This window comes from Nicotiana attenuata, unplaced genomic scaffold (assembly GCF_001879085.1).
Source record: "Nicotiana attenuata strain UT unplaced genomic scaffold, NIATTr2, whole genome shotgun sequence".
Classification (NCBI taxonomy): domain Eukaryota; kingdom Viridiplantae; phylum Streptophyta; class Magnoliopsida; order Solanales; family Solanaceae; genus Nicotiana; species Nicotiana attenuata.
Window position 1 is genome coordinate 27,649 of NW_017670315.1, and position 23,693 is coordinate 51,341.

Genomic DNA, 23,693 nt, shown 5'->3' on the forward strand with positions numbered 1-23,693 from the left:
GGCCATCTGATGTTTCAACTTGTACAGCTCCTTTTTCAGATTAACCTCAGACTCTTCCCCCTCTCTCGACGAATCAGTAACACTTGCATCCAGTTCCTGGCCGACCATGATCAACTTGTTCTTAGACCTGGTGTTGTACGGGTGGGTTGCCAGAATGCCGATCAAACTAACCACCTGCCTGGGCTTGATGACAACAAGCAAACTTGTTAGCGATTAGGAGCTTAACAGGTAGGCAACCACACGTTGGGGATGCATTGCACCTAAGCAGTTAACTAATTCTATCATGTATTTGAACGACTGTTTGCTTCATCCCGGCTTTCACTAATTATTTTCATTTTCTTCTTCTTTCTCTCTTTCTTTTTTAATCCCGCCTTTCTTTGTTGGCTCTCCTCTTCCTTTATTCTCGCAATTTCTTTCCTCTCTTGTTTTGCCCTTGTTTCTTTCCACAGTTTTCTTGTTTTCTCTCCTTTTTGTTTTTTTTCCTTTCTTTTTTCATTTTCATGGTTATGATCGAATTCTTTGGGGATTGCCTACGTATCATGACGCCGCATGAATCAGATCAAGCATAGTTCTGGGAGATCATGAATAAAGTAAATAAACTAACTCTTTGCGGGATGACTCTCTTTCTTTTCCCCTTTTGGCAGAGTTCATTTCCAAATATCGGGGTTCATATAGCACATATGATGCATCAGGATGGTCTCTTATTTCGGGGTACACCTGTCCTAGACGGACCCAACCCCTGTGTTGAGTCCCCTAAGTCAAATGCACATGATGCAAACAAGCGCTCCTACTAGGGATCCGGCATGAGGCTGTGTTTTTCTAGGTTTAAATCCTGGGGTTGTGTTCTAGACTTGGGTTACACGAGCGGACAACTGGGGCCGAAGAGGGGGCGATGTACCGGGAGCACTGAAGTCTACCCGGCCTTGTCGCTGGCCCAGCCTCGTTCTATTTGGTATAGTTTCTACAGAAAAAGCGGGCCACACGAACGTGTGCACCATTTTCAGAAGACTCGGAGGGGTGGCGTAAGAAGATAGTTATATACAATTCAAACTACATTAAAGCGGTAAACAGATAGCATTTAGCACAAAAGGTTCACAGAATACAGTACTATTAACAATAAATAAAGCCAAGTAAAAATCATTAAAACAAGCTCGAATTCTTGAACCCTGAACCTGAAGTTCTGGGTTCTTGTCCCCAGCAGAGTCACCAGAGCTGTCACACCTCCTTTTACTATCCCCCGGGAAGGGTATAAGGGAGTTTTTCCAATTTAAGTGACAATCGAAACGGGATTATTATTTATTGTTCAGAGTCGCCACTTGGGATAATTTATGGTGTCCCAATTCACCGGTTTAAAATCCCGAATCGAGGAAATTGACTCTGTTTTATGTCTGCGAACACAGAAATCCGGGTAAGGAATTTTGTTAACCCGGGAGAAGGTGTTAGGCAATCCCGAGTTCCGTGGTTTTAGCACGATCGCTTTGATCATACTTGGCTTAATCAAATTGTCTAATTACTGATTTTAGAACCTATGTGCATTTACCTTTTAACCGCTTTTATTTAAGAAATTATCCAGAAACGAGTCACGTGTATGTGTACTCATCTTGTTTGGCGCATCAAAAATCATGCCACGCGAACGTGTCCACAATTAATAACGCTTTATTATTATTAAGAAAAGTTTGGCCAAAGTTGCGCGAACGCATACTCCGATTTTGTTTTTAAAATCATAATCATGTCACGCGAACGTGTCCACAACCACGATAGTATATTAAACGTGCCTAAAGAAAACTACGAGTATCAGTCATTTTTATATCTAAGTTATTAATACAAGGGCCATGCATGATTAAATGGTGGATGGCACACCTCGGACTATATGAACTAAATTTAATTAGCAGCCTATGAAAACCCATTTTTATTATTAAGAAGATTTGATCGAAGTTGCGCGAACGCATACTCCGAATTGGTTTTTTAGAATCGTAATTATGTCACGCGAACGTGTACACAATCACAATTGTATTTTAAACGGCCCTAAAGGTTTTTCTACAAATATTTATCCTAATGTCTAATTATAACATGTGAGGGCCATAGATTAATTTTGATGGCACACCTCAATCTAAGTTTTAACAAAAGAGAATTATATTTAACTAGAGAAGCTTAAAGATATTCGAGTTTAATCTACATTAATGTTGAATCTAAACCCACTCAGTACCAGTTTGCATGGGATAATGTATCAGCTATTCAATCCGATTTTTAGAGCAAAATCCAGGCCAGCAGTAAGCCCAAAACCTTTTAAAAATTTCGAGGGGAAACAAGACAACCCGTGCTCACATTAGGCCCAGCGTTAGAGACTAAAGCAAGAAGCCACCATAATCCAACCTTCAGCTATTATGGGAGAAAAACTCCCATTGTGTAACATGCAGAAACTCGACGAACGGAGATTGCTGAATCTAACGGGGCTTGAGATCGAGCCCTCAAAGAGGAAGACAATAGCATTACTACTTTGAAGCTAGTCCCAAATGGACTGCCTGACATGGGCCAAAGTCAGGCCCAATCCCTTTAAGAATTTTCAGAAGAAAGAACAAGAACTAGACATACATTATCAGGTCATGAATCCAAACTTTACACCTGCTTACAGACCAATAGCGAACATGGATCCGAGCTACCCCTTAAAACATACTAACTTTTACACCAACCAAATATTCTAAACATGGTTACAATCAGATGATTACTGCAATTTCAATAGCCAACTAGTATTTAAATGACTAAACCATGAAGCTTTCAACAGTCAACTTTTCTTAGTTGTATTATCCTCTAGAAGCTTCTATGCTAACAGAAAAATATTCCCTGAGTTTCAAAATACCCAAATTAACCCTTTACCCCTTGCAATTTACACTCAGAAGATCAATCATGGGTCAAACTTGACCCAAGACATCAAACCAAAATGAACGGGCTTTTAGAAACGGGTCAGAGATGACCAACAAGCCCAAGGCTGGAACTTAAATCAACCAAACCAGGCCGAACTAAGGTTGAATTGAAAAAAAAAAGACAAAGAAGAAAAGAGTCGGAATAAAGAGAAAAGAAATCTGATTCAACAAACACTTTAATAAACCAAGTACTAATTCAAGATTAATGACTAACCCTAAGTAAATCCGGCCAAACAGAAAAAATAATAATAAAATATTAATCCTAAAGATGCAATTAAACAGTTAGAATTACTGATTTCAAACAAACTAAAACTAATTCAAACAAACAATAAACAAGAATCAGAAAAATGGACATGAAGAGAGAAAGAAAAAGGAATGGTACCAGTTTTAGCCGGAATCAATCGACGAACGAAGAGATTCAAAGAGCGACGAAGGCGACGAACTTGGCCGGGCGTCAGTGGTTAAGTCAGAAAATGGTGACCTTGAAACAAGTCAAAACTAGCACTAGGCAATGGTTCTTATCAAGAACGATTGCTTAACACTAGCCTCGAGTCAAATCGAGCCCCCAGGAGGCAAGAAATCGGAATTAGGGTGGATTTAGGATTTTCTTAGATCTGGTTTTCGGGGAGTTTGATGGGGTTTTATTGGGATATAGATGTGGGAATAGGATTTAGAAGGGCCTGGGGGTTGCGTGGTACGAACTTGGGGTGGTTTGGAGCTCGCCGCCGGCGGAGAGGGTGGGGGAATTTTAGGGCGGCGCTAGGGTTCTTCAGTCTCTGAGTTTAGAGACGATGACTGAGGGGTAGTGAAATGGGGGAGGGGGGTGGCCTAGGTTCGGACACTTTTATAGTGGTTGGGTAATCAGTTCCGGACCGTTAGATTGAATGAAATTAACGGCCCAAATCTTACTTGCACAGAACGACGTCGTTTGGGTTTGCGGGATTATTTAAACCTAAATTAACTCTTAAACTAAATTAACTTACACAATTAAGCTAATCATCTAATATAATAATTACAACAAATTAGTTACTCCTAAAAAAGAAAATTACTAGCCTAAATCTAAAAGAAATGCAAAAGTGAGCCTTTTTGTGATTTAAATAAATCTCAAATGCAATGCGGGTTTGATTTTTCATGATTTAAATAAAACAAACATGCATAGAAAAATGCAAACAATTAACAAAAATCCTACAAAAATCTACGAAATTGCAAATAATGGAAAAAATTTATTTTCTTGAATTTATTGGAGTAACTTATATAGGGCAAAAATCACGTGCTCACAGCAGTAATGTGCTTATTCTGCATGCCCTCCTAAAACAAAAAAAAAAATATGTTTAACAAAATTAATTCAAATGCCACATCATCTGACTTTTCAGCGTCCGTGTGTCATGTCTTGTCTTTCAAATTCTTTCATCCCCTCTGCACGGTAACACTTTCCCACAAACCTATCGCCGTTCTTCAGAACTATTCAGAACCTGTTTGGCTCTCCACTCATCATCAGCCCTTCTTCCAATAAAACCTTCTTTCTCTCTCAAGGCAAGTCATGAACCTTCATCTACTCTTAATTCTCTCAAGCATAACAAAGTTCATCTAGCATTGAAGTCACTGGTGTGTCAAGAACAAGAAGACAACTCCACTAAGGATCAGTTTCTTAATGAGTTCATGTACATCCATAGTTGAGTTGTAATCTTGTTGTTTTGCTCTTCATTGTATTTCCTAGTTTGCTTTCTTAGAAGCGTTGTCTTAGGAACAAACCAAAATTCGTAAACCTCTGAGTTTATGTTGTGACTAGGAATAGTCATAAGTTTAAAGCCTTTGTAACTAGGATAGTTATAGAGTGGCTTGTGGTGGTTGCATCACAAGTTAGTTCAAAGTCTTTGTAATAGGTTTCTTTGCAAAGTGGCTTGTGGTGGTTGTATCACAAGTTAGTTTAAAGTCTTTGCAATAAGGTTTTTGCAAAGTGGCTTGTAATAGGTAGACTACAAGTTAGTTGAGTTAAAAGCCTACGAGAGTAGGTCGTGGTTTTTTGATCCCCTTGTGTGGGATTTTTCCACGTAGAAAATCTCATGCCTTCTTTACCTTCAGTCTTTACTGCATTCTAGGAATCATCTCATAGAGGACCAGGTACTCTATTGTTTGGTGGACTCACATACGTCAATAGGTTACAATTATTAATTTTTGACCATAGGAAGTTAGCTCTATTATTATTTATAGGTCTCCCTTCAAATTTTTTATTTGATCCCATAATGTCATTAAAATCTTCTCCTACTATCCACAGGCCTTTATATTGTTTATAAATGTTTTCTAGGTTTTCCCACATAATATTCCTATTATAATTATCTGTACTAGCATATATAGAAGAAAATAACCAAGTTTTACGAATAGGGAGTATCCTCTATTGTTGCATGTATTTCTTGGTTCCTACGAATGAAATTATGAACAGTAACCACTTCATGGTTCCACATTACCACCATGCCACATGATTGTCCTTCTGCTGGCACTTCTATCATCTCCGAGAAGCCAAAATCATGAAGCATTTGAGCATAATTTACCATCCCAGTCTCCAATAGTGCCACCACGCAAGGCCTATGAGTGTCTACCATCTCCCTAAAATTTCTCCTAATGGCCCCATTCTCCCTCACCCCCCAGAAAGACAGGGCTCTACTAGGATCACGGCTCTGTTGCCCACCGTTGGTTCCTGGGGTGGTCTGATGTCCATCGAGCACTTGTACAGTGCTAGTGGGAAGCTGAGCACATACCTCTTCTCTTGCATCTCCGTGAAGAGATACACTTTTACCCCGTCTAGGTTTGAGAATTCCAGAATCTGTTCCAAGCCTAGGTTGAGGGGTTCTCCTATTTCCTCCGTGGCTGCTTCTTCGTGTTCTGGTTCCTGCACTGCCTGTGGGTGGGGTGGTGATGGTTGTTGTTACACTAGATTTGTTGTTTGTTCCTAATTTTGTTGTGTGTTTTCCCATGGCATGAAGATAAGGTTCAGTTAGGATAGCATTTCTGGTAGAAAGAAGGGCATGTCTAGGAGTATATTCTGGGGTTGTATAGGATTGAAGTGTGGTGGCATGTTCCACTGATTTCTCATTGCATGCACCTAGTGTGGGTTCAGTGAGGGTGCCAATGGGTGTAGGATATTGTTTAGCCATACCTGATTTAAGTAGTTGCTCATTTCAAGCCTCATCCCCTCGGTTATCAATTGTGCTAAATTGAGTGTTGTGGAGAATAGCTATCGTCTTCTGACCATTGATTTGGAGGTTGAACGAGATTGCATGTCCCATTAGGCCTATTTTCATCCATGAACGAGGTTGGTAATCCTGAGCATGTGGAGGTTGGGTATAAACAAATTGTGGAGTCTCCGTTGTGGGGGAAGGGAGGTAGGTTTTCCATATTTTGAGCTCTGTGTTGTCTCAGAATTTGGATGAGTCTGTGTCTTCTCCTTAGATTCGAAGGAATTCTTGGAATTTTGTATTGTTTGTTGTGTATTTAAAGAGCCACTGGCAGGCGCTGCATGGCTAGTTTTCGTTCTCCATAGCCAGCTCACTGCTATTTTCTAGTTTTTTTGTAGGATCTTTTGATTTATATTGCAAGATTTGAGTATCCATGCACTCACTCGTATTTGCATTGAACAATTTAACCGTGATACTTGAGCCACTGTGATTCTCCATTAAATTGTTGAAACTTTTTGGATTGCCCTTTGGAGCTTGCCTCTTACCTTTATTGAAAGAAACTGTTTTCCATTTCACCTCTGGATCTTCTGCTTTTGCAGTTGATTGTTCTTTGCCTGAGTATGAACTTTCCTTAATATCCTTTTGAATATAAGTACATTGGCCTATTGTATGTCCAAGTCTTCCACATTTCTTGCATAGAAAGTTTTCACCTTCAAAGTGAATATATTGCTTGTGACGACCAATGTAAATAAAAGGTTGCACTGAAAATTCTAATGGTAGTTCCACACAAAGCCTGACATAACGACCTCATACTGTGGTTGATGTGCATACATCTATTTTTAATAATCTCCCAATAGCATTCCCAATTTTTTCTAGGATTTTTCCATCGTAAAATTCCGTTGGTAGTTATGGTAGCCTAATCCATACCGCTAACAGTTAATTTTTCTTTTGTGGCTCCAAAGTTTGGCTTCCACTTTGTAATGGAAAGGTAATGGCCATTAATGAACCATGGCGTTCTCCATTTTTTCTTTTCTGTTGAACTTGATGATATAATAGTCTTCCCTTAGGTCAATAAATGAAAAATCCTCCATTGGACGCCATAGCTCTTGAATCTTCTTTTTTAAGTAATGATGTAGTATGCGTTTTCCAAAGAGCTTTACAATGATAGAAAATTTCTAGGGTCCATAAATTCTCTGCCTATCTTCCTCTGTTAGGGAGAGTGTTTTCATGCCTCGTGTGCTAGTGTTTATTAACTGCTCGAATGTTCCATCTTCTAAAGGAGTTTCTGTCAATCCATATGGGATTGGTTCAAATTGGATGCAAAGATCATTAGATCTGAGGATATTAGCATGTCTTTGAATGACGCTTTGTTCTCCACGCCACACTTTATGGATTTTGTTTGTTCAGGATGGGGTAATTTTGGTGGTATTGTGTTTGAGGGTTCGCAGGATTGGAGATTCATTTTAGAGAGAGAGTCAATTTCGGTAGTAACTTCACGATATCCCTTGATTTTAATGGAATATCTACTGTTCCTCGATTCTAATTTCTGTGACGATATTTGGCTGAATTTAAGAATATAAATATTTATGAAGCTATAATTATTTTATTAAATATATAATAAGAAGCTTAAAATTATATTAGTATTAAAAAAATTATAATATTCTTTTTATACAGGCTAACGGAAAAACTTATAACATATAAATTGCAATTGAAAAGGTAATATTAAATATTCTATGGAATGAAAGGTAAAAGAATGTAAAATTTTAATTTAATTGAGTTGTTCTCCCATTGGAATAACTTATTTTTTTTAAGATACGTAATAAAAAATAAAGATCTCACTCTATATTTAAATGATACTGAATTAGATCACGTCCTGCTTATTTTATTCCCCTCTTATTATATGGTAAAATCCTGTTCGTTTAATTAAGTATGAAACAAATAAGGTATGAAATTCAAGCAAATTAAGACAAATTGAGTTTCCTTTTTTCTTTCTTTTCTTTTGCACTAGAACATGATTACATCGATTTATTAATAATTATCTTTACATGAATTCGGATACGAATATAGTTCCTCATTTATTCAACGTAGGTTTTTGTAACACTTTTCTAATTATAGGTGTATTTTGAAGTATTCGACATATCAATAGTGAAAGTATATCTATTTGGCGTACTTCATTAGCTTTCCAAGCAACATATGATTATCAATAAAGGCTATTCGTATTTGATATAGACACCATATCAATAAAGATAAGAAGTATTTCCTAATCATTATAACTTTGTTCACCCCGCATTTATGCATTGTCATAAAATTTCTTTTTTACTGCACACCCATCTATCCCAATTCCTACCTCCTAGTAATCAATACCTATTCTCTACTTTCCCCTTTTGATTACTCGAAAACCTATTACTCGTCTCATATTAATAGTCATTGTTGTTAAAAATAATTCTCAAATTATTTGTCATTTTAGAAGTTCAAGACAAAATTGATTATTTTTTCTTTTTTTACCCTTAGTAATAATTGTTCTTGAAGATAGAGATAACACATAAATAGAATAAATATTCAATGAAGAGAGACTATATCTTAGACATAAACAAGGGCAGAATAGTTTAATCTCTTTCCTAATTAATATTTCTTAAGGGGCATAATCACGACACATTATCTTCTGACTCAACCCCTTCCCCCTTCCTCAAAAGGCTACCTCTTCCTCTTGCAACCCCAAAAATTCTGATTATACACTACTCTTATTTAATTATGACCAGCTATAAGGTCATGATCGGATAACTTTAATTTTTAGTAGCTTAACTTTGCATAGATTTGATTTACCCATCTACAATCCTCCAGCGTTATAATCCTTCTTAATCACCTCATAACAAAACAATACAAAATCTCATGTCCCTTAATTCACATTATTATGATTCCATCTACAATTATAGTACCTCTGTATCTCTTTGTAGTGTGTGTGTGTGTGTGTGTGAGTGTGAGAGAGAGAGAGAGAGAGAGAGAGAGAGAGAGAGAGAGAGAGAGAGAGCAAAGGAGCAAAATGACTACTTCCAATCCGTAAAGTGCATCTTTAGGTTTTGCATACAATGAGTTCAAAAGGTGCACCTCGTTTCTGGTTTCATCACTCCTTAACAGTATCATAGTAACTGTCTAACTGAGAAGTTCCAACGTCAGATAATCTTTTCAAGTGAAGAATATATACAAATCTTGTATCTAGCAGCTTCGACCACAAAGAAATGCAATAAGTACCTAGATCCACCCCGTTAAACCATATTTCTCAGCAACGTTGTACATTACTAGCTTGTCCCAAGCATGACCAAATAGGCGCTCTCCTCCAATGGAGAAGGTAAGAGCCCAAGTTGAGAGAAGAACAGCAAACACCGCGAAACCAATTGCTGACCTGACAACATCTACAAATCATAGATTTCAAAACCTCAATGTTAGAAAAAGTGCTTGCAGCCCAAGTTAAAACAATTAACTCATAACAGTCAACACCATGAAACCAATTGCTGACGTAACATCTATAAGTCAAACATTCCAACCTCAGCGATTGAGAATTGTAATACGCACAGTAGACAAGAGTGGAGATAGCTATACAAAAGAGTTATCGAAGTTCCTCAAGCACGTGATAAGCCTAGTCATATATATTTTTCTAACAATTGCATGACTTGTAAGAAAGTCCTAGATCATTATTAACTGTTAAAATTAGGACTTATACTGGAATTTCTGATTAAAAAATGCTCATTGGCCCAGCACCTGCCACTTAAGGTGAGCTTTGAAAACTGTGAGTGAGTGAGTGTGTGTGTGTGCGTGAGAGAGAGAGAGAGAGAGAGATGGAAAATGAGACGAGAAAGTGTTTTTTTTTTTAATTCAGAGTGAACAACGAAAAAGCTCATAGTATTTGGACAAGAAGACCACCAAAAACAACTGAAACATAGGAGTTATCACAGCAAGTGCTGGAGATCACAGTCAATTCCACTTGCACTGGCCCTCCACTATGAATAGGGAGCGGCCAAAAAACATCCCTTTTAAGGTTAATCCTTGATAGCGGCTAATTGCGACAACTGACAGCCATAAGGATCTCTTCTAAGTTGTTAAAGCACTGCATCTGAATTATATAGAGCATTGCTTTTGCACACAGGATGCTGGAACGTCCATTTACATTTATATGCATAAGCATATAGCTTGATTGATGAAGTGATATTTCTAGTGTTCAATGGAAGGGCCTAGAATCATGATTATATGGGCTCAGGGACATCTAAAGGTCATATCCAGTCAAGATAGGTGGTTAGCAAACATGGTGCTTCTTTTTCAGAGTTTTAGGATTTATTAGGATTTTCTTAGGTTTTTATTAAGTTTCCAAAGTCCTGTTAAAGAAAATTACTGTTGTCAAAATGCAAGGGTAACTACACATTACCTAAGTTGCTCGAACTCGAGTGCGGTTGTCCGATACGGGTGCGGATCTAGAGGTCGGATCCTTCATAATATAAATTTTAAGATTCGTGGGTGCTGATACGGGTGTAGGGATTCGTCTAAAAATAATTCAAATATCTAAAAATAGAGTTATAAAGTTATATCTAAATTATGAGACATTATGTGGAAAACTTGAAAAGTATTCTAAGAAGGAAAAAAATATTGATCAAGAGGAGAATCCGAGAAGGAGATAAAAGGAAAAGGAATGACATAAAAATTTCTATTCGTTTTCTTCAATTTCACCCTAACTTTTGTTTTGATTTCAAAAATCATTGTATCTGTCCCGAATTTCTCCGTTGATTTTGGTCAAAGTCCCAAATCGATTGACCAAATCCGGTACGGATCCCACACCCAGGTCGTGTCGACACGGGTGCGGCACTTAAAGTGAAGAGTCCGAGCAACTTAGCACATTACTGTCAAATTGGCCGTTTTTCATCCAAAAATTAGCCCCTTTATATAAATTCCTAGATATCAGCTATGGAGATATTAAGTGCATTCAACACCTATACAATCTATCATCCATCTAAAATCAAAGAAAGGCTACTAAATGCTTTTTAGACCAAGGGGAGTTAATAGTTGTTAAATACACATTTGCACAATAAAAGATCTTGAGTAACAAAACGGACATGACACACTTCTGGGAAAAAAATTAGACTTTAATCTTTCGAGTTATTCTGTCACCACAGTCCATTCCTTATTTGCATTTGCATTGGGATAGGTTGTTGACATGGCATATCCACCACTTCTAATGGTGGAAGAATCAAAAAGAATATTCCTATCCACCTCCCATACAGTTAACTCTTAGGAACAAAAGAAGCACTAAAAACTAGGACAGACAACAAGGTAACTGTCATCTTCTTTTCCTTTTGGTAAGAGTGGCCCTGAGCCAGCTTGCGAAAGTAACTGTCATCTCTTACCATCTCATTCCTCTAAACTACATGGATTTTAAACACCTACGGGTCGTTTGGTTGGTCTTCTAAAAGAATTAATCCATGTATAACCATGTATAAAATCCAGTATAATCCGTATAAAATCTTGCACAACTTATACAATGTTTGGTAAGATTTTACTCTTCCTTATACATAATACTCGCATGAAATATTGGGGAAATCTATGTATAATCTTATGCGGGGTAGAATGTGGAATAAGAATGCGTGTATTAATAATACAATTGATTAAACTAATAAATGAAAAAATTACCCCCAATGAAGGAATGAGAATTTCAGCTCGCCATTCTTTCACTTGTTTGGTTTATGAGAATTTCAGAAACAAAATTGGATATAGGAGGATCTTTTTATTTTCCCTTCCTTTATCTTTGTTTCTGCATTTTCCCGGCAAGGAATTAAGGAATGAGAATTTGACAGGTAATTCAAAGTGTTGTCAGATGAATCTCATAGGACAGACATTTGATATTGAAATTCATGGAAGCCAGTCAAGGGCTTCAATGGGATTCTTGATGCCTGGTGGAACACTCACCATAATGTGTATTAATTTTTTACAAAATAAATCAAACATTCAAAAATAATTAATCCTTGTATAGTAATCCCTTCATAGCTAATCCCTGCATAACTAATACCTTCATAATTGATCCCTGCATAACTAATACCCGCATCATTAATCCCTGTTTAACTAATAACCGCATAACTAATCCCTGCATAATTAATACCCTCATAACTAATCCATGCATAACTTATCTCCGAATCAAACCACCCCTTAGGATTCTCAATGTTGTTCTCAATAGTGTATGCCAAGCAACCAACATTTAAAGAACTGCAAAGAAGGCTCTCATGTTTCGCATAAAATAAATGCATCCCCTTTAGAAAATATTACTGATAATCACATAACTCTTTGAGGTACAACAAGCTGCTTCCCCATGTGTCCCACATACATAAAACCGTCTGTCAACTTATCACACACTTAATCCCAGAAATATTTATTTTGGTAAGTGTAATTTTTGTTCATAATACCAGCATAAAGAAATGCTGGGGAAGTTACAACCCAGATGATGCATTCATTACAAGTTGTGTAATGAGCTAATAAAGTCACTTAACCCCTAAAAAAATTATTTCTTAACTGCAATTCAATCCAAACTTTCTCAAACATGCTATATTTAACCAATCTATTTCATATTTCTCATAAAAGGAATTATACTTTTTAAAAATGCTTCGCATACACTGATAAGTTAAGCACCAGTTACCAATGTTTTGCTTCTCAAACGTGTGCTCTGAGAGCTGCCTAAACATCCTAGGGACCGATATGGTACAACTTATAACATCTGGAAAATGCTTCTTGATCCAACTAAATATAATTCGTTTACATCGAAAACATGACAATCTTAGGAGAATATTGGGGTATATAACATCTGGAAAATGTTCTATCATCCAACTAAACATAGTGCAGATACAGCTTTTAAAGTCTCTACATTTTAAACAAAGAAGTGAACTCTAAAACATGAATGGCATTTGGTTTGTGTTTCTTGAATATCAAGTGCTTAATGGTCATCACTCTTAACATTGACTTCATCGCCAAAGAAATTGATTTTAAGTTTCTAGAGCTTAACCAATTGTTACTCTTAACCCCTTTTCAGCAACCCCACCCCCTGCCCGCGAACGTCATAGGTTGTCAACTTCTCACCCTGATCAACAAGCTTCCTAAATCTATTGAGCTGTAGGCGTTTAACTCAAATTTGGACCATCTAAGCATCTTTGCCTCAATAATGCATTTCAACAAGTACCATATCAACACAACGCTATCACATATCCACCACACCAGACTATTGGACAACTAGCCAAACTGTTTCTCAATAGAAATTAACATTCGTCAGTTCATTTTCTCAGATAATACTAATCTGAGAACAAAGTGAATTGTCTTCACTATCTCAGCACTGATCCACACAACTATCAGTTCAAGCTTAGCAAGCGCAAAACAAAACAAAAAACAGGATGTGTTTCCTTTCAGTAACTTAATGCCGAAGCTGGCCAAATTAGTCCCTTTCCCTCCAAAAGCAAATAGTACACACAGCTCATAAGAACCTAGCTCATCGGAACCCAATACTTTAATGCAGAGCATAGATAAAAACGCGTCAAAATTTCAACGAATATTATATTTGAACACATAATCTTATTACTAGTCATCAAGTTTAAGTCATGGATTCGCCTATGAGTACACACTCATCAAAATAGTGTAAGCAAATAAGTTCTCTTTCTGTCCCAATTAATTTGGCAAATTTTAATTGCAAAGTCAAACAATGTTTCTCTAACTACATTGTTTCAAACATTTTTCAAATTCTTTTTACCTATGATTTTTTATCTACAGAACTTTTTAAGTATTTTTGGAATATGTAAATTTTGCTTGAACAACACCTAAGAAATCATGTCCCATTTCACAAAATTAGATGTGTTGGCCCTTATACTCGTAAGCCCTTTCATTCTTTTCGGAACTGAGCAAGTACAATTCACGAAGTAAAGCAGCTAGAAAAAGCATGTTAACGTCACTGTTACTCAAATGGGTTTCTGAAAAAGAGTTTAAGTTCTATGCACGGACGGACAGTGTAAAAAACATTTATAGAATGGAGATCACTTTAAATGGCAATGGCAGGCAACTATATTCACAAATGTTGATTGATAACCTAGAACAAATGACATCCATTATAACAAGTTAAATCACAGTGTAAAAAATCCATTACTGTCAATATATATCTTAACTCCTCCTAAAAAACCAAAATTACGCAGTGTCTCTCAATCACATAGAGTTCATAATCGAAAAATCAATTGGAACTTACAGCGACGGAGCTCGGGTTGATAATGGGGGAGTAAAACCCGAAATTGAAGAATCTACGCGCATAATCGACGGAGTCTTGCTCTGTTAAACCCAGTGGTCCGTCTACCGTCGGCCAGTCAACTCTTAGCGGTGCAGCAAAATTTGAAATTAAGACAGTGTAGTGTAAGAGTAGACTACACATCTGTATAATTTATTTATTTTTTTTGCATAATAAGCTTATATAATTTAATCCAATCCCGCCTTAAAATATCCACTATTAACTTCCATTTAACTTAAGTATTACCAATTAAGTACTCCTATCCATTATCGGATACGGCACAACAAAAATCGACTCTAAGAAAATTAGCACCTTGATGTTGGGCATATTTTTATATATTTTGATATTATTTACTCTATATTTTTGTTAGAAACTAAGCGTCCACTAGACTGTATAGAGAACCAGGTTCTCTATGAATTTTCACTGAAAATACTAATGAACCAAACTGTATAGCGATCTGGTCCTATATCAGTTCCCACAGTGCTAACTACTGAACCAATATGTAAATGAGACACAAGATAAGTTCCTACTGTATAGAGAACCAGATTCTCTATCAGCTCTCACTGTAAGCAACAGACTGTAAAACCAACCAGTATAGGGAATCAGGTTTTCTAATTGTTCCACAGTAGCTCGGCAGTCAGTAAAGAACACAGAGGATTTTTACGTGAAAAAATCCTAACTCAAGGGGACAAAAACCACGACATACACTTGTAGGCTTTCAACTTCACTAACTTGTAAACACCTATTACAAGCCACTTTGTAATGACTCTATTACAAAGGATTCAACTCAACTAACTTAGCCACTTTGTGACTCTCTAGTTACAAAGACTTTAACTAACTTGTGATACTCTCACCACAAGCCACTTTGTAATAACTCTATTACAAAGACTTCAATCACTCTAACTTGTAATAACACTATTACAAGTCACTTTGTAATAACTCTATTACAAAGGCTTTACAACTCGACTAACTCTAGCCAAGACACAAACTTAGAGGGTTTGTGATTTTGGTTTTTTTAAAACACAGCTTCTAAGAAAGCAAGATAGGAGTTACAATTGAAGAACAAATAACAAAGACTCAACAAACCTAAGGACTTAAGATATCTTGAATCTTGGATCCGGTCCTTGAGGTTGCAGTAGCTTTGTCCTTGAGAGAGGTTGTGGCAAGCACTTGAGAGAATATTTTTGTTTAAGATTTTACAAGTGTTGGAGAGGAATGTCTTGTGCCTTGCACCAAGTTTATACTACAAAAGACATCACCTTAGTGATGTCAAATCTTGGTTAGTACATGCCTCTTCTCAATGGGAAGTGACTGCTGCACTATCTGTTGTACTGTTGCGTGTACAGTTGCAGGCAGTCACTTTTTACAGTTGCTTTCCAGCTGTACAGTTGACTTATACTTCTGTATGTGGAACACCAAGGGATCAGGTCCCTAATCTGGTTCCTGTTAATCTAAAGGCACACTGCCCAGATTATCTTGAGTCGATTAACTTGAATGATTGTACCAGACATGCTTCAGGTCCTTTATCTGGTTCTCTCATGAAGTAAGTTGTTTTACCTTCCTTGATTGTATTTATACGTGTGTGACATCACTTACAATAATGTAAGCAAGGTAGGTAAAAAGCCTTCCATAAAAAGTTGACTGCTGCACTGTTCCTGTGCAGTAGCGTGTGCAAGCAGCAACTTTCCTGCTGGAGAGTTGACTTCATACAGTCTCCTCGGGAACTGGTAGGGACCTGTTTCCTCAGTTGTTCCTTCCACTCTGAAGAGTTGAGTTATATCCCACGCTGGATCCCAACCTGGAACTTTGTGATCTCAAGGTCTTGTAAATGTGCAACAAGTTCCTTATTTGGTTCTGGATGATAAGTTTGTTAGATCATCAAAATATAAAGTAAAGTACTTATGCCCAAGGTACTTGTAACCTATCAATTTTATTCTCTTTTTAATTGTATTTTATATTGTATATGCCCAACTTAGCTTGAGTATTGAGCTTTAGACTTGCTTGGGTGTTAATTGATAATGTATGTATATTGGACAGTGAAGATAAAATTTTGGAGCAAAAAGAATGAATTTCCAATTCGATATTTTGGAGAGAGTTGGGGAAGATTGCTTATAGGCTTGCATTGTCTCCTACCTTAGTAGGGGTACATCCGGTATTTTATGTTTTCATGCTTTGGAAGTAGCATGAAGACATGTCACATGTTATAGACTTCAGCATGATCCAGCTTTATGAGAATTTGACATATGGAGAGTTCAGGCAATTGAGGAGTCTATGTGGGATTCCGAGTCTGATATGCGGAGTAGATTCCCACACCTTTTTATCAGTCTACGTATTTTTCTATGTCAGTCCGAGGACGAATGTTTCTTTTAGAGGTGGAGAATATGACGACCCGATATGTCGTATTGAGTACTAGAATTTATTTGCTTCGAGACCTCTAATAGTTTCATGTATATGACTTGCGTGCGTGGTCCATGTCATTTTTCGAAAAGTTTTACGTGAAATTTCAAAGAAAATGTGATTCTTGACTTTAAAAATAACTAGAGTTGACCACGGTCAATGTTTGTGGTAAACAACCTCGAATTGGTGTTTTGACACTTCTGATAGGTTTGTATGATACTTTTGGACTTGTACGCACATTTGGTTAGGGTCCGGGGTGACCCGAGCGCGTTTCGGCGCATTATGTGTAAGATTGTTAAAAAATGAGTTTTTAAGTTGAAATTTTGAGTTATGATGATCGGTTCTTATTATTTGATATTATTTTGATTATTTGAGGTAGTGAGCAAGTTTATATTATGTTATTAAACTTGTGTGCATGTTCGGATTGGAGCTCAGGGGACTCGGGTGAGTTTCAGATTGATTTCGAACCATATTTGGACTTGTTGAGTTGCTGGTGGGAGGAACTGTGCGCCACAGACGCGTAGTGTTAGGGGAAAGTTTGGGGACAGCAGGTGGTCCTTCATCGTGAACGTGACACATGGGATGCGAATGCAGAGTCTTGGCGGGGAAATGCCTTTGCGAGAAGTCCTGTGCGCGAACGCGACAGGTGCTTCGCGAACACGAACAACACTTGACGCGTAGTTAAATAAAAGATCTAAGTTGGTAATTCATTGTTTTTATCATTTTTGAAACCTGGAGCTTAGACTAGAGAGGTTTTTGAAGATATTTTCATCCGAACTTCATTGGTAAGTGCTTTTCAACTAGTTTTGATGTATTTTCTTAATCATCCAGTGATTTTTAACTTTAAATTAAGTGATTTCTAATTTATAATTAGAAAAAATTGAGATTTAGACCTTGAATTTAGGTCGGGTTTCGAAACAAATCACATAACCGGGCTCGGGGGTGAATGAATAATTCGAATTTGGTCCGAATTTCAAATTTTGACCAAGCGAGCCCGGGGTTAACTTTTGTTGACTTTTTTAATTTAGTTAAAGATTGAACCCTTTTCACTCGTGTGTAGTTTGTAAAGCTTGTTTTGACTTATTTGAACAATATTTGGCTAATTTAATTGGTTTGGAGGATTATTCTAAAGGAAAAGCCATGATTGATCATTCATTTGGTTGCGGAAAGAGGTAAATGTCGTGGTTAACATTGACTTGAGGGAATTAGGACTTTATTGGTTTATTTGTTACTTGATTTTTGTGTGGCGACGGTGTATATGCAAGGTGATGAGTGTATATACGTAGTCATGTGTTAAGCATACGGATTGGGATGTTTATTTGTTGTCTTCAATTATTTCATGCCTTCATTTAATCCATGTTATTACGTGTTAAATGCTTAAATGTCAGTTGTCCTTAATTGTTAAATTCATGCATTTATTCGTTACATGCCTTAATTTGCTATATGTTTCCATGCATCCGTGCATTTATTTATTGATTGTCATTACTTGCTTTATGACTTTGTCTGTTATTATTTAGTCATTTTTATCCATTTTATGTCTTTAATTATGCAATTTTCTTATTGCGTTTCGTTGTGAAATACATTGTAGTTAGTTGTAGTTTGTACATTCATTATTGTATTGTTTGGGATCGGGTTGCACGCCGCAACGGATATTGATATTATTGTTTGGGATCGAGTTGCACGTTGCAACGGATATTGGTATTATTATTTAGGATCGGTTGCATGCCGTAATGGTATTTGTGTGTCTGTGTCTGTGTGTGTGTGTATATATATATATATATTGGTATTATTATTTAGGATCGGTTGCATGCCGCAATGGTATTTTTGTGTGTGTGTGTGTGTGTGTATATATATATATATATGTGTGTGTGTGTGTGTGTGTGTGTGTGTGTGTGTATTGTGGATCAGGTTGCACGTTGCAACGGAGAAGATATATTGATTGTTCTTAACCGTTGGTTCCGTGTCACTGTTGTATTGAGAAGTTGAGCATAAATGTTATTCTGGGGCCCTCTGTTATGTATTTTCTGTTCCGGTCTTCATGTAAATATGTTTTTCTTTGTTCTGCTATTATCTCGTACACGTTTATAGTGAGTGCCTTGTTATAGTCTCGTCACTACTTCGTCGAGGTTAGGCTCGACACTTACAGAGTATATTTGGTCGGTTGTAATCATACTACTCATCTGCACTTCTTGTGCAGATTCTAGTGTTGGTCCCAATGGCATCTAGCTGAGGTTTTCCTCGGATCATATCTGCATCTGGCGATTTGAGGTAGAGCTGCACGACATTCACAATCCCTGAAGTCCCCTTCCTTATCTAGATTTACTGTTTATTTTCTTTGAAATAGTTGTATTTTGTTTCAAACTGTATTTATAGTATTCTAGTCGATCATGTACTTGTGACTCTGGATTTCTTGGATTAGTATAGACCGTGTTGTTTATGGATTTATTATATGTATTTTCGGAGCATTTCAGTTGTTAATTATTAATATTCTGTCTTTAATTTGTTAAAATTAGATAATTCTTTAGAAAACATTGGCTTGCCCTAGCAAGTGGATGTTAGGCACCATCACGACACAGAAATTGGGATTTTGGGTCTTGACAACTACGAGTAATGTTAACCATGTCAATTAATAAACTAGATAAATTAATTAGCCAACTTAAGTAAAAAACTCAACAAGATTAATAGCTAACCCATAGCTCTAGAATATTTTCTCCCATTGATTTCATATCTAAGCTCGCCGACTTGTTTCCTTTAGCTTCTTAGTTTGCTACTCTATTTTAGGTATAGTTAAATAATCATACTTTAAAAAATCATTTGAATAAATTAATTATTTTAGTTTAGTTTAGTTGATAGTTAATCATAAGTCCTCGTGGGAACGATACTCTACTCGCTCTTTATTACTTGTCGGCCACTTATATTTGCGTGCGCATTTTAAAGCAACAAGTTTTTGGTGCCGTTGCAGGGGACTTAGAAATTAACTATTTTACTGGGATTAGATTTTTACTTTTTGTCTATTCAAGTTTTAAAATTTTAATTTAGTTTAATTTTTTATTATCTTTGTTAACATGACATATTGGAATAAAAATTGGTTATTTTAATTTTGGTAATCCTTGTCTATATTGTGAAAGACCGCAACTATGGCAAAATTATAAAGATATTTTGGGGTGAGAGTTGGGCTTACCATCTCAATCTTATGAGTGGATTTCTTGTAATGTGTGTGATTGTCAAGGTGGCCATTGGGATGGTTGTCCTAATTCTTTTTATTCTTCTCCAAGCTCTTATTATGATTTTTCTAATAATGTTTGTGAGTTTGATTAGAGCAATGAAGTGGAGGATGTGAAACGTGCCATCCGTACTATGGACATGGTGAGGCAAGTAGCCGAACAACATGATGAAATTCAAACGGCAATAAAGGGAATTAGTACAACAATCACAAGAATGAAGGCCAAGGAGGAAAAATTGGCTGGAGAGAGCGAGTTCCCACAAGAAGATAACTTTGAAGAAGAAGATATCGTGAGCCAATCTTGGCTAGAGCAAAAAGTTAAGCTAATGAAAATTTCATGAGTTTTTCCGTAATGGTCTTTCAAATATGGCAAAACAATTCATAAAAGGAATAAACTGAGCTTAGGCAAGAGATAGACCAATTTGGCTCAAATATCTATGACCTGCAGGCTAAATTGCATAAAAAGGTTGAGGTGTCTGATGCCCAACAACTATTTATTGTAGATACTAGCTAGATTGTAGAGCAGAAAGAGGAGTTCCAATCATTTGACGAAAATATTGTTGATGATGCCAAGGTTGACGTAGTGTGCAAAACTAAAGGAAGTCAAAATTGAAGCGATTTTAGAGTTGGAGCATATTGAACCTCATTCTAACCACTTTTCAATATTTGTGTTTGATCGGTAACACGAGAATTGATCAATCCGAGTTTATGGAGGAGTCTAGAAATGAGGGAAAAGGTGATATATTCTGAGATTTGCTATGCCAAGATTAAAAAACGACAACCCTCACTTAAGGGCAAGAAGTGTAAAATGCAATATTGTTTACTTGATTATGTTGGCTTTGTACCACCAACCCGGGACCACAATCGAAAGGTTGAATAAAATTTGGGAATATAATTTATATCTTCAAGGTGGAGGAAAAGTGATGAAGATTAGGACCATCCTAAGGTGTTTTAAAGGAGAAAAATCTAGGCGTCAACCAAAACAATTAGGACTGCACTGAAGAGAGAACAATTAAAGGCTCACATTTACCTCCACAAACAGAGCAAATAAGTGCACGTCTTAAACACAGTTTCAAGTATTTAAAAGAAGCCCTAGAACAGGATATCTAGGTGAGCAGAGATCATAAAGTACATAATTAAGGCCAAAGTGTGAAAGAACTAAGTCCATTTGCCTACTGATTTTAGACTTGCTGAGTATGAGCAATCGCAGATAGCAGAACATGGTTTTACGGTTGCAGAATTTTTATTGTCCTATAGGCCTGCCTAGGCGTATCACAGTGATGTCCTATGAACATGATATCTATATTGATTAGGAATACAGTAAAACAGTAAAACGATTTTTAAACGACAACTTGAGATCCTATAAGCATGCTTTCTATCAGTATTAATTTAAAGCAGTATTTGAAGACTTATTTAAAGAAGCAGACAGAGTAATTGAATTAAACCAATTCAGAATAAACAAACATGAATTAAACTGATTTATTTAACTAAACTGGTTTTAAGTTCTATAGGCATGATTTCTATTAGAGCTGATTTAATTCCTATAGGCATGGTATAATTTTCTAATTGTGTGGAAGCAAAGCAAACATAACAAACACATTTGAATCAATCTGGATCCTATAGGCATGGTATCTACCCAATTTTACCCGCAATGCATATACTACCCTCCCTTTTTACTAAACACCCCACTGTTTGTTCACAATAATTATTATAGACCAATGAATTGAATGAAAATTACATAAATAAACAGAAATTAATCTATAGGGAGCCTGCAGCAGGCCCAAATGATTTTTAAGCCTCCAGTAGTCTCAAATGCCAAGGTTCCATAGCCAATTTCATGTCCAGGTGTGTCAAAGTTCCCAAAGGACCTCAAGGATCCCGGGCAGTGCTCACACCTAGACTTTCTCAAATAGTAACTGATTATTGTGCAGTGTGAAAAGGCCAGCTCTGACATGCCAGAGTTCAGAGAGACCTCCAGGGTCTCAAGGCAGGACACATATTAGAGGGGCAGAACCTAGTAATCTAAGAGTAAAGTGGGAGTGTTTGACATAGTTTTGAAAAGGCTCTGAAAATAGTATAGAGATAACTTTAAGAGTAAAAAAGGTTTTCAGAAACATGCAATAGTTTGGTGGTAAAAGACAGTTTGAGAAGAGTACCAAAACTCTTTTTTGAAAACAGCAGACAATAAATAAAACATTCAGATTCAGAAACACTCAACAAACAGATCTCACATGGGGATAAAGGGATTGGGGCACATAAGAGTCACGTATAGAAAACCCAACATGATCACACAATTAAGGGATTAAATAGATATTCACAAACAGGCTGGTTAAGTATCAAATAACTAAGTGAATTATAGACATGCTAGTCATACATTGAGCAGGACAGAATTTAGACATGCTGGGCAAAGAAGTAAGCAGGAAGACAGGTTGAATTCATAGCTGATGAACTAGTGCAGGAATGAAACACATAGGGTTTGGATTTCAAAATTTAACTAGAGACATATCAGTTGAAGAAAAGAATGCAGAATATAAAGCAGATGCAGTAGCCTTAGCTTTCAGCCGGCTAGACCAGTGAGTATCACAAGTAGCAGAGAAGAAAAGAGAGTTTTTAGAGTGTCAATGTGCTTTTTTTTGTGAACTAATGTTCTATTTTTGAAGCGAGAATAGGAGAGTGCTTATATAGCAGTTCGAGGGTAGAGTCAATAAGGTAAAAGAATCAGAAATCAGCAATTAAGGGCAATCAGAATCCAATCATATGAGGGGTTCAGAATAGACTCCTTTAATTAGGGGCAATTAGCCAAACGGTAACAACAGGGGTTTAATTAAGGCAAAAAGACCAAATCATAAAGTCTATGCATACCAATCTTTAACGGAGTAATCAATCAGCCAGAATTTCAAAGTAATACTGATTTCTAAAAAGAATATATATAATTCCCATAAATAGAAAATAAACTACGTAAAATTTCACAGAAACGTAGAACTGAGCCGGAAAAAATTAGGTCAGAACCCTAATAGGGCTCAGTTAAAGAGAAAATCACGAAAGAGTCAGCAAGTATCACAAACAACTTAAATAAAGCAAGAAATAATAGTCAGGAGGAACATAGACATGGAGGATGAGTAGAAAAGTTGAACCAAGAATCTCAGTAGAGCATATTAGGGTAAGAAAACCACGAGACATTCAAATGGCTAAAGAGAAATTACAGGGGCCCAGGCAAGAACAAAGGCAGTACTCAAATAACTCAGAAACCAAGCAAAAAAGTCGAAAAATTAGGGCTTTCAGTTCAAGCGAGTTAAGGTTGTAGAAAACTTACAAAATCAGTTCGAAACACATGAGAAGCAGAAGATCAAACACTCAAAAATCATCAAACATTTTGTAATAGAAATTTCCGGAAACCCTAATTTAGAAAACAAGATGAAAATCACTTGAAAATCATACGATTCTTGTAAAGAATCTCAAGGTTATTGTAAAACTCATAAGATTTTCTTGTCCTCAAGGACACTGTTCAACATGGCGATGCCAAAGAGCTTACTATTGGAGATGACGGTGGTTTACTGATGTAGGGCCAGTTATGTGTGCCCAATGTGGATAGTTTGCGTGAGTTGATTCTTCAGGAGGCCCACAGTTTGCGGTACTCCATTCATTCGGGTGCCGCTAAGATGTATCAGGACTTGAGGAAGCACTATTAG

At 36.8% G+C, this 23,693-nt stretch overlaps 1 protein-coding gene across 1 annotated transcript; it reads right to left on the reverse strand.

The window, feature by feature from the left end:
- Positions 1-9,115: 9,115 nt before the first annotated feature.
- Positions 9,116-14,528, reverse strand: LOC109237701 (probable gamma-secretase subunit PEN-2). The gene is given in 3 exon segments (XM_019404043.1): positions 9,116-9,504; positions 14,349-14,373; positions 14,376-14,528. Coding segments are annotated over 3 exon segments (339 nt in total). The 3' UTR covers positions 9,116-9,343.
- Positions 14,529-23,693: the final 9,165 nt, after the last annotated feature.